A 12,275-nucleotide genomic window follows, 5' to 3' on the forward strand; every position below is an offset into this window, starting at 1 on the left:
TTTTACATTGTTGTGGATTTTGGCTTATTAACACAAATTTAAAGTTACTTTTGTTATACTCTTGTTTAGGGTATTGTACTTATGCAACTCATTTAAAAATGTAATGTGCAATTAAGAAATACAGATTAATAGTAGTTATCTATAATAGTCAAACTTATAATCATGTTAGGTATGTTTTCAAGGTCATACACAGATATATTTATATAGATAGACAGATAGATAGATAGATAGATAGTCTTTGAACACTTCAAAGAACTACAGCATATGGCATTTACTATGTTTAATAACCTAGGGCTTTTCATGACAGTGAGACGAGTCTGCTCCTGACAGCATCAATTTATTTCAAAAGAAGATGATGGGCACTGAAGAACCCTCATGTGGAGTTTGCTTTCTTTATGGCAAAAGCTAGCCATTTGGGCAAAGAAACTGCCCTTGCCTTGACTGCTTGACAGTATATTGTCCAAACTGGACCAACAGAAGACAAAAAAAAAGTGACTGCCAAACTTTGCCAAGACAAAGTAGGACAATCCTTTAAAATTCTCTGCTTCTCCAAGACTGTACAATGCAAAAAAGAAAGAATCTCAACTAGTGGTGCTGGCATAACTGGATATCAACATGCAGAAGATTGCAAATGGATCCATATCTATTGGCATGCACAAAACTCAAGCCCAAGTGCATCAAGGACATCAACATAAATCCAGTTACACTGAACCAAACAGGAAGTAGCCTTGAATGCATTGGCACAGGAGACCCTTCTTAAATTTAACACCAGGAGCACAGACACTGAGAGCAACAATTAATAAATGGGACCTCCTGAAACTGAGGAGCTTCTGTAAGGCAAAGGACAAAGTAAATAAGACAAAAAGGCAGCCTAAAGAATGGGAAAAGAGCTTCACCAACCCCACATATGACAGAGGGCTGATCTCCAAAATACATAAAGAACTCAAGAAACTAGACACCAAAAAACCAAACAATTCAATTAAAAAATGTGCCACAGAGCTAAACAGAGAATTATCAACAGAAGAATCTCAAATGGTCAAAAGACATTTAAAGAATTGTTCAACATCCTTAGTCATCAGGGAAATGCAAATCAAAACAACTCTGAGATACCATCTTACACCTGTCAGAATGGCTAAAATCAAAAACACTGAAGACAGCTTATGTTGGAGAGGATGTGGAGCAAGGGGAACTCTCCTCACTGTTGGTGGGAGTGCAAACTTGTACAGCCACTTTGGAAATCAGTATCGCAGTATCTCAGAAAACTGGGAATCAATCTAACTCAAGACACAATGATTCCACTCTTGGGCATATACCCAAGGAATGCTCAATCATACCACAAGGACACTTGTTTAACTATGTTCATAGCAGCATTATTCGTAATAGCCAGAACCTGGAAATGACCTAGATGCCCCTTAACTGAAGAATGGATAAAGAAAATGTGGTACATATACACAATGGGGTATTACTCAGCTGTAAGAAACAATGACATCATGAATTTGCAGGCAAATGGATGGAACTAGAAAATATCATCCTGAGTGAGGTAACCCAGACTCAAATGGACAAACATGGTATGTACTCACTCATAAGTGGATACTAGATGTAAAGCTAAGGATAACCAGACTACAACTCAAGCTCCAGAGAAGCTAGGTAACAAGAAGGACCCTAAGAGGGACACATGGATCACCCTGGGAAAGGGAAATAGATGAAGTCTTCTGAGTAAACTGGAGGTGAGGGAGGGATTAGAGGGGGAGGGGATGGGGAATGAGAACATAAGGGAATGGGATGGTCAAGCTGGAACATGGATAGAGTGGGAGAGTAATGAGAGAGATACCATGATGGAGGGAGACATCATGGGGATAGGGAGAAACCTGGTGGTAGGGAAATTCCCAGGAATCTACAAGGATGACTCCAGCTTAGACTACTAGCAATAGTGGAGAGGGTGCCTGAGCTGGCTACCCAGGTAATTAGATTGGTGAATACCCTAACTGTCATCATAGAGCCTTCATTCAGTAACTGATGGAAACAGATGCAGAGAGCCACAGCCAAGCACCAGGCCGAGCTCCAGAAGTCCAGTTGAAGAGAAGGACAACTGAACCAAGCTAGTGGGAACTCATGAACTTTAGACTAACAGCTGTGGAGCCTCCATGGGACTGGACTAGGTCCTCTGCACAAGTGGGACAGTTGTATAGCTTGATCTGCTTAAGGGGTCCTTGCAGAGACTGGTGGACTGGAATTTCAGTACTGTGGAGAGATTGGAACTTTTTTAGGTTCAGAGGCTAATTACTTTATCTTGGGCTAGTGTTAGCCTTTTGGAACAGCATTCCTTGTCCTACTCTGTATCTGAACTAACATCATGCGATAATAAAAACCTCTTAGAAGCTATTAGCAAAACACTAGCTTCCACCAATCCAAGAACTACGAATGTTATCAACAGCATCTTTGGACTATAACATAGCTCTCACAGTCTTGTTGTGCCCGACTTTCTGATGTACCCACCAATGTATTTTAAACATGCCTTGACTTATGACTTTCTTTGTTCTTTAAAACTATAAAAACCTTGTGAAACTGCTTCCACATTGGAACATGGAATTTGGGTTAACTCAGTCTGTGTTCCTGGGTCCAGGTTCTTAATCCCTTTAAGATGAGAGCTACGGTTTTTATGTCAATAGATAAGAGAAGTACTCGAGACAGATGCAGCAGCTCAACATGAGACACAATGCAAAGAAATCAAGATAATCAACTATTAAAAATAAAGACTAGATGTGGGGCATTTACCCAACCACCCCCACAGTTCCCCAGAGTTTTCTTGAGTGCGAGCAGCAGGAAATATTAGAAGGATTTATTGCGGAGAATATCGCGGAGATAAACAGATAGAAAATAAAGGATAGCCTCGAGAGGGCCTGGAACCTATTCCAACGGGCCCTGACTGTCTCTGTCCCAGGGTTTTTATAGAGACACCAAGGGGTGGAGCAAAAGACCTCCTCCCCCAGCACAGGCAAGTGCAGACCATCTCAGACACCTGCACTCAGGCCCGTGGTCTAATCATCCTCTATGTGGACCTGCTGGGTAAAGCCACGAGGAACCCGAGAACGGGCTCCCACAGGTGCCCCTTTCTTAATATATAAAAAAAAAAAACTATAATGGCTTACAGCAATCTCCATAGCTGTTACACCTCCCAGTATGGGAGTAGAGGATGATATAGATGGCATTTCTCTTTTGAATTAGGTCCAAGGTGACTACAGCAGTCTTAGCTGCCTCAAGCCCTTTCTAAGCCAAAAACTCTTAAGGCAACTACAAACTTAAAGAATCCCTTAGCTTCATCATTACCATTAACAGGTTAACATAAACAGTGCTATACATAGCCACAATTCTCTGTCTTACAACTCAAAGCAAACTCTTAACAGAACCATTTGAATTAGCATATATGGTGCTATATATAGTTAACAATTTTCTCCATCTTACAACTTTAACTCAATCATTTGAATTTTCTTGTTAACAGAACATAGGAAAGACTTCGATGTATTCACATCAAACTTAAATATTTCCTTAACTCCACAAAACCAGGGTGCATTAATATCAATAGGGTTCTGCAAACATAATTCAATCTCATAGCTCCTCCTTTTCTTTATAATTTTTTAAAGAAAACCTCAAACCTAGTTAGAAGAAACTCATACAATTCCTACAAACCCATATTGAAAAGCAGTCTTCTCAATCTAACCATTAACACTTTGAAAACTTAGCAAAACATCCAAAAGCAGTTTCTTAATAAAACTCTTTATACTTTAAAAGTAGTCTTTTAATATACCCCATTTGCATTTCTTACTAACAATAACATGACATTAATCCACTCAAACAACTTTTGAAATTAGACTAAGGAATATTAACTCTCCCCCTTTTCTTTATAATTTAAGCAAAATCTCAAGCCGTTAGAAAACCCAAACTTCTGTTTAAACAGTTCCGTTTGTAACACAAACCAGTTCCATAAGTAATTCCATTTTACATAAACAATTCCAAACCATGAATCACCAGTTAATAAAGCATATATGCATACACAAAACTGCATCTTGATTCTAGGTAGAAATAAATTTCTTCATTTAAACAGTTCCATTTTTAACCCAATTCCAGCAAACAGTTCTAGGTCATTACTATGAATAAACTCAAAATTGTCCCATTGCAATGAAATCTCTACTGTTCATTTCATTTCTTAAATCCCAAAATTCACATGATAAATTCTGGTACGAGCCTTCCAAATATGAAGAAATCCATAACCAAAATCTTTGTAGTTTTATCTCATTTTAAGTTCAAAAAGTTCAAACAAGAAATAAATTCTAGTATCAGGCTTTCACTTCCAAATATGAAGAGATGGTTTTCAACCAAAACTTTTTGCCGTTAACAATTTTACTTCAAACAAGCGTCTCTGCAACTTTTGTTCTCACAGACAGAGACCTTTTTAGGTACAGTAGCATTCTAAACCGCATCGTTTTTGATGTTAGCTCAGGTTTTTCTGTGTTGCGTTGATTTTCCATGAATCTCAGCTGCGGATGCCTTGTGCTAGTTCTGGCGTCCGCCATTCTTAGCTTCTTAGTGGCTTCTGGAGCTTTTGAAAAACCGCTCAAACTGCCTGCTTTGCAGTCTGCTAGGACACTAACTTCTGTATGTCTCAGGTTCTTTCACCATATACATTAAGAATAGACTCACACTTAACATTTACACTTTACAAACTCACATAGAACCTTTTGCCTTGCAAAGCATTTAGACTCATATTCAACATCTACATTTTACAAACTCACATATAACGTATTAACATCTACTTATTTATACTCCTTAAGGAAACTATAGAACTACTTTAGCAAATATATTTCTTATTACTTATATATTTCTTATATTCATTCCATCTTATTCTTATTTAAACTTACATTTACAGCTAACATCTTTTCTTACAAGCTTATCACTACATGTCTTAAGACTACCTTAGATACTTCTTGCAAGCTTATATTCTTAAAGGATCTATAGATCTATTTTACAAACTTATATAGGGCTACCATTAGCATTATTTAACTTAGCAAACACCTAAAGATTTTTTAACACAGATCTAACAAGAGAATTTTTATAAACTTACATATCTTATTTTCATCTTTTTCTATTTCTTACTCTTAATTATTATCACTATCTCTATTAGAAAGATTCTTAACTAGACAGGAAGTACGTACATCATTGCTAACGTTTAGAGTTTATAGTCAGCTTTGTTATAAAACACTGGGATTTAGTGAGTGTTGTTATAGAATTGTGATAGTTGTTGCTAGGGGACTGTAACCTTCCCAGGATGATGCCACACTCCAAAGTTGCCAGTTCTCTCAGCCGTTCCGGACCCAGCAGAGATGCACTGTCAGCGGTAGACGGTGTTTAACTAGAGGCTGTCCCTTCACCCAAATTCATAATAGTTCCCCTAAGTGCTTCAATTCAGACAAATGTTTCTATTACAGCAGTACTCTTGGTTTGTTCTACCGAAAAACTTCCCTTCACGCTGACGGTGAAATTACCGTATTTAGCTGCTGTAAGCTCTTTGCCAAATATCGCACAGTTATTAGGTGATATAAAGTATTTTTCCAAAGGAGCTAGTAAAGCCAAAAGCAGCACAGCTCCGAACTCTTATTTCCTCACTGTTTGCATTAACCAGTGACAAAACCTCAGAAACACTAATTGAGCCACTTTCATTCTGGTTCCATTGTAGGAACATCATTGGAGCTGACCTTTCTTAGTTCCAAGCTCCTTACGAAACGCTCCGGTAATCACCTAGCTTCATTCTCCTCTTGTGAAAAAACACAAACATGTCCTCGACCCCATATTAACACAGGATCGGGACCCTTCCACAATCCCGAGCAGGGATCTTTCCATTTCGCATTACCCTCAGCTAAAGGACCAGGAAGATTGGAGTGAACTCTAATATGGCCCACAAAGCATGGCAGCTTTCTTTTGTAGATAGCATAAGTTTCCTTCACATCTAAGACAACGTTCAGTGTATAAACTGCTCTCTCTTGCTTTAAGGATTTTTTAAAGTGGCTTGTTTGATCTTATAGGTAGCTTTCTGTCATCCAACTACCGTTAAAACTTTGCACAGCTATTAGGGTAAATAAGTCATTTTACCAACCCCCAAACCGCGAAGTGCCTAGTTCCATATCCTTTCAATGTTTCATTGGAACTGACACTTAAAACTTAGATGATTTTCCTCCTTATTCTTTTAAAAGCTGTATTTTAAAGTTTACCATGAACGTATTTTCGAGCTGACAAAAGTGTTTCAGGGCAATGTCGCCATCTTTAGCAGAAAAACTACCTTTCCCAGAATGCATTTCCCTTATATCAGTCCATAATAGTATCAGTCCCTTAAATCAGTCCTTTATATCATTTCCCTTATATCAGTCATTTCCCATAGTTCTTTTTGGGTCTGAGAGTCAACTTTTAAGTTCTTTTTTACCAGACTTGCTTACAAATTCTTGCCCGGGAGGTTTGAACAAAGTTTTTTGCTTTTGCAACGGGAGATTTGAACAGGCATTTTACATTTTCAATTATGGGACATTGGGAGGTTTCTGGTCTCTCCTCAGCTGGCTTTAACAGGTGTCTCTCCTTTAATTGACACTGGCCCCCAAATCAGAACTGCACCTGCCTCGTTAGCGCGCATTGAGGTGGGCAATTTCTGATAGCAACTTTCCTCGGGGCTTGTGTTTGTCTTAGCCAGTCAGTGAAAAACATTCACAACAGAGTTTTTTCATAGCTCTTTCAGAGAGATTTTCTCCCACTGATCTATCTCATTTTGCTTGTTCCTTCCTTCCCCAGATGCAGAGCTTCAAGTATCTGCGGCTCTGTACCTCTGCTAGCTGCCCTTGGAAGTAGGGGCTTTTTTTTTTCTCCCCCCCCCGAATCTGCCTCAAATTCTAGCAGCTTTTTCAGGTCATATTTTTCTGGGGAGGAATCGGTCCCTTCTGTTTCTTTAGAGTCTTTCTCCCAGACAGTTCCCAGTTTGGTCTCAGTTTATCCCCTCTACCCCAGAAACAGTTTCCGACACTACAGTGGCGGCTTTCCCTGCTACTGAAGGTAGGGGCTTTTTGTCCGTTTGTTTTCTGGGTCTGTGTGGTTTGCGTACAGACTGAAAATCTAACAAGGGAGGTTTTTGCCATTTCTAAACTCCCATTAGGACAGGTGTTTTGCCTTATCAGACCTTCACCTGGCCCAGTCCCCCAGTGGGTTGCATTTGCTTGTCTGGGTGCTCAAGGACAGAGCTTATTCCAGAGGCAATCACCCCTCAGGGCTACACTCCCTCATCTCAGGGGAGTCAGTTGAAACAAAGCTTTTCTCAAAGAGGTGTTTTCTCTGACAGAAAAGAAAGCTTTACTCCTGGATAGTTCTGTTCTGCCCTGGCTGGGCTCTTTCCCCAGATAGCGTTCTGACTCAGCAGCACAACTGCTTCAGACACAGTTCAGCTTTACTGTTTTCCCAGAAAGGTCCTTACTGATAGGAAAGCTTTTTTCAGATGTCTTTTTGCAGCAGTGGACCTACCAACCCGGGACTTGTAGGAAAGCAGACAACTGTGCTGTTCCCACTGGCTTTAGCTTTGGTTGTTCATTAGCAACCTTCCCCTGGGTCCTGCACCTTCCTGCCTCAGCTCTGTGCTCCAGGAAGTTTGCAACTGCAGGAACCCTAGTATCCCTGAAATGCACTCCAACTCAGAGAAGCTGGCCAGTCCCTCTCGGTTTTTGCTCAGAAGAGAGGATACAAAGCTAACAGTTTGCATTGCTTCAGGGGATCTTTGCATTAGGACCATTAGGAGCACCTTTTCATTCTGAAATGCTCAACTCAGAAACAAAACCCTTGATGCCTCAGCTCGGTTGTAACTGAAAAGCTTGGCTTTTTTGCTTTTCTCAGGTAGTTTCTTGCCCTTTTGGGCTCTCTGTAGCTCTTTACCCACACTCTCCCAAGCATTTCCCTCAGGGTACTCTGACCCACTGTCTTTTACTAGCTTGAAGAGACACAGCTTACAAGAGGTTTTTAGGAACTTGTCCCTGCCTCCTGCATTGCAGGGAGGATTTTTAAAGCTTGAAAGAACTTAGGTTTTGCTGTCTTTAGAGGTTTGTTGTTTTCCCTTTGAGCTAATCACAGGTGGTCCCCATATTAATCTTCAGGTGATTCTAATTAATTTTTGTCCTTCTGAGAAAGTTAAAGGCTTTAGTTTTTAAGTTTAAGAGCTTTTGAGAAAGATTAAGGCTTTTTAGAGAGTTTTTCCCCAAAATTTTCCAAGAAAAGCTTTTAGTTTAAGAGTTTTTTTTCCCCCAAGAGAAAGACCAACTTTTCCCAAAACTTCCCAACTTTAAACTTTTTGGCTTTTTACACCCCCATTTTTGCCTCAGGGAGAAATTACTTTCTCCTGCCGCTTGGACTTAGCATTTCAGCTGTCCCCAGGTCAAAAGCTTCCATAGGAAACCTATTCTTCCCCATAAGCTCGAAGAAGAGCTTTTTTACTACCCAAATAGCCCAAAGAAAGATTTTTTCCCCCAGTTTGCATTCAGAGCCCCCAAGTTAGAAAATTGAAGTTTTTCTGTCTAGTTGCCTTACTTATTTTTTCCTACACAATCTTACACTTCTAAGTTTTTCCTACACTATTTTACTACCCTATGCCTTATACTTATTTTTCACAGATAGAAATTGAGAAAGGGATAGAAGATAGAAAATTTTGACAGAAGAGAATTTCGCTGCAGCATCGGACATCCTTCCAGTCCGCTTTCCTTTTCTCTCGAGGATAAAACCCCTGCCTCTCAATATATATAAAAAATATATTTTTTCCATAACACCGGCATGCCTCATCCACTGGCAGGGCTGAACTCAGCACTTTCGCCAAAAACTCTGTAATAAAACTATTATTTTCCTTTATCTTTAGTCCCTATTACTTTGTCTTTAGTCCCTGTTCATTTGTCTTTAGTCCCCCTTTTTTTTCTTTAGTCCCTTTTTTCTTTTTTCTTTAGTCCCTGTTCATGGCGCCATTCTGTGGGGCGTTTACCCAACCACCCCCACAGTTCCCCAGAGTTTTCTTGAGTGCGAGCAGCAGGAAATATTAGATAGAAGGATTTATTGCGGAGAATATCGCGGAGATAAACAGATAGAAAATAAAGGATAGCCTCGAGAGGGCCTGGAACCTATTCCAACGGGCCCTGACTGTCTCTGTCCCAGGGTTTTTATAGAGACACCAAGGGGTGGAGCAAAAGACCTCCTCCCCCAGCACAGGCAAGTGCAGACCATCTCAGACACCTGCACTCAGGCCCGTGGTCTAATCATCCTCTATGTGGACCTGCTGGGTAAAGCCACGAGGAACCCGAGAACGGGCTCCCACAACTAGATAAGTGAGATGTAGTAATAACCAAGAGAAACAAGATCACACTTACGGGAGCTCGGCCAGACTCTCATATCCTCCCAGACTCTCAGCCAGAGTAAACACCTAGCAAAGAAAATAGGAATTTAGATTGCCTGATAACATAGTGCTAAATTCTGAAAATAAATGTTTTTGATGAAATTTCTCTGGCTCAGGAGGGATGAAGAGTGATAGTAACTATGAATAAACCAAGAATCAGGCAAGATATTAAGAAAAAGTCAAAATAATGTAAGATAATTAGATGTACTGGCTTCAGACCTTTAAAACACGAAAAGTTGGTGGGATCAGTAGCCCAGGACTGTCATCCTGGCACTCAGAAGACAGAGGCAGGAAGATTTCTGTGAGTCCGAGGCCAGCCTGAGCAACATCGTGAGACCTTACCTCAGTGAACTATACAAAGGTTTGAGGGTTGTAGCTCAGTGGTAGAGAGCTTGCCTGGCATGTACAAGACCCACCCTGAGTCTCATCCCCAGAACTGCAAAATCAGTCATCAGTCAATCAGAGAATCAATCAGTAAATCAATCAATCAACAATAAACTGAACAAAGTCAATTTCCTACATCACCATGGTTTGGATGAAGACTAAACAGCCTGCAAGTATTAAATATTATGCTTAAGACAGATGGTACCACCTTATGGTACCACCCAGAAGCAGAGACAGAAGGGTCACTACAAGTTCAAGGCCAGCTTGGTCTACATAGCAAGGGCTAGGGTTCTAGACTATAGAATGAGTAAGGCCCTGTCTTAAAAGCAACAGTAACAATAAATACATAATATCATACTGAAATATTATTTACATGAGCTCTAAAACCAAGCAGTTTACTTTTAGACCTGCCTCTGTTGTTTCTCTTTAAATAAATACCTATAAATGTCTACCATTATCTACACTAGTCAATATGTGACACTTTTTTTTTTTTCAAGACAGGGTTTCTCTGTTTACTAGTACTGGTTGTCTTGGAACTCCCTTTGTAGACAAGGCTGGCCTTGAACTCACAGAGATCAGCCTGCCTCTGCCTCCTGAATGCTGGGATTAAAGGCATGTGCCACCGCATCCAGCTATGCTGCACCTCTTAAATTAACACCTTTCATTGCCTATGGAGAAGGGGAAACTTCTTAGTCCAACAGTTGCTTTGGTTTGCACATGGTCTGTCCCGAGGTTCCCTGTGTGATGTGAATGAGGGGCAGGTTCTGCAGAGCACAGTCTCTCAGAGGATAACTACCAGGGGTGCCACCCTGATTCATGCTCATTGGACAAGTAGTGCCTAAAAATCCTGTACACTCTTGCTCCTGTCTTTTTGCTCCCACATGCCCTTTCTACCTCTGCCACATGGATGCTGGCAGGTGGCTTGATCCCTTCAGCCACCATAACTACACACTGAGTGACCTGCCTGGTTTGGGTGAGGTGGGTCCCACCAAAGTTCATGGGCTGGAGTCAAGGTTCTCAGTGCGACATGTCTTTAAGAAGTGGGGCTTGATGGGAGGCTTTGAGGCCATTGAGGAGAGAACTAACCAAGATACTGCCGACTGCCATCAGAACAAGCCTGCCCCCAACTGCCATTGGCCATTGACTGATGACTGCTCTTGCTCCTACACATGATGCCATCTGACACTAGGCCCTCAGCACAAGGAAGGGGCCACTTGACTCTGACCTTATGCTTTTGGTCTTGAACAGCCAGTGAAGTAAACCTTTATTTATAAAGTAGCCTGTCTCTGGCATTTTGTGATAGTAATGAAAAACGGGCTAGTATATCTATCTAGTCTTGGGTATTATAGCAGCAGTAAGGACTAAGATTATATTACAGTGACACAAAATTTACTCCTTTTTTTGAGGCAGATTCTTACTGTGTTGCCTAGCTTCATCTCAGATTTATAGGATCATGTGATCCTCCTGCTTCGGTGTCCCAGATAGCTAGAACTGCCTAACTTGATTTTACTAAATGTCTGAAGTTAATACTCTCCTTCTGATCTTATTAAATTTGAGCCAAGAGAACTTTGCTCTGTCTTATGGGAGTGGCCTGAAAGTACAAAGCTTGGGAGTGAGTATGAGCCACTATAAGGAAGTCTCAGAAGAGTTTTGAGCTCACCTTTAGATTCTTGAGGAAAGCCTCGGCATGCCGCAGAGCACCCTTGATGTAGAAACTGACCATCCCCGGGCAGCCTGTGCACTGGCGCTTGGCCAGCTCATGCTGAGGGTGAGAGGGTAGCCCTGCAAACACAAAGCACAAAAGAAGTCTCTTTCTAAAGCCACACATACAACTTCAAGGGAACAAGTCCACTGTCCCCTAAGTCAACTTCAAGTAAGCCTGACAACAGGGTTACAGACATCTCTTCTGTATCTTCCCATGCCCTGGCCACGTCTCCTTTCTTGACTCCATCAGCAAGTGTTCTTTCATTCAGGACCTTTGCATGTCTGGATTCCTTTGTTAATTTCATCCTTTTGGAATTCCTTAATTAATATATTTTAGGAACAAGACTATTTCCATGAGGGCAAATCCACTTATTTTATTAATATTGGATTCATATTCCCAGAGAAAATCCAGGCCCAACAGTTGTTGGATGCCTCTGGAAATACTCAACCATGAGCGTTTAACAAGTGCCACCCACTTCTTGGGGCATAAATCAGAGCCCTTCTCTCTCTCTGTATCCAAAATGTACCCCAGCAAGCAGTGTTTACCAAATGACAAGTAGAGGTCTGAGCTCATACATTTCTACTCTGGCTTATCCAATTTCCTTGAAGACAAATCTTAACTACCCTACACTCATGATCCCATAGCCACATGATCTAAGAACAAGATTTCACAAGCTCATGGACAGTTTAACTGGTCACTGGTAGCATAAACTCAAGGGGTGACAATGAGTCT

General features: G+C 40.9%; 1 protein-coding gene across 1 annotated transcript in view; it reads right to left on the minus strand.

Annotated features, from left to right (window-relative positions):
- The window catches only part of Cth (cystathionine gamma-lyase), a 42,585-nt gene that overhangs the window by 11,098 nt on the left and 19,212 nt on the right, over window positions 1-12,275 (minus strand). The window contains exons 9-10 of the mRNA XM_059266501.1: window positions 11,499-11,620; window positions 9,429-9,481 (exon numbers count right to left, since the gene is read on the minus strand). Of these exons, the coding sequence (XP_059122484.1) occupies window positions 9,429-9,481; window positions 11,499-11,620 (175 nt within the window). The remainder of the gene's footprint in view (window positions 1-9,428; window positions 9,482-11,498; window positions 11,621-12,275) is intronic.

Source organism: Peromyscus eremicus, chromosome 6, assembly GCF_949786415.1.
Source record: "Peromyscus eremicus chromosome 6, PerEre_H2_v1, whole genome shotgun sequence".
NCBI lineage: Eukaryota > Metazoa > Chordata > Mammalia > Rodentia > Cricetidae > Peromyscus > Peromyscus eremicus.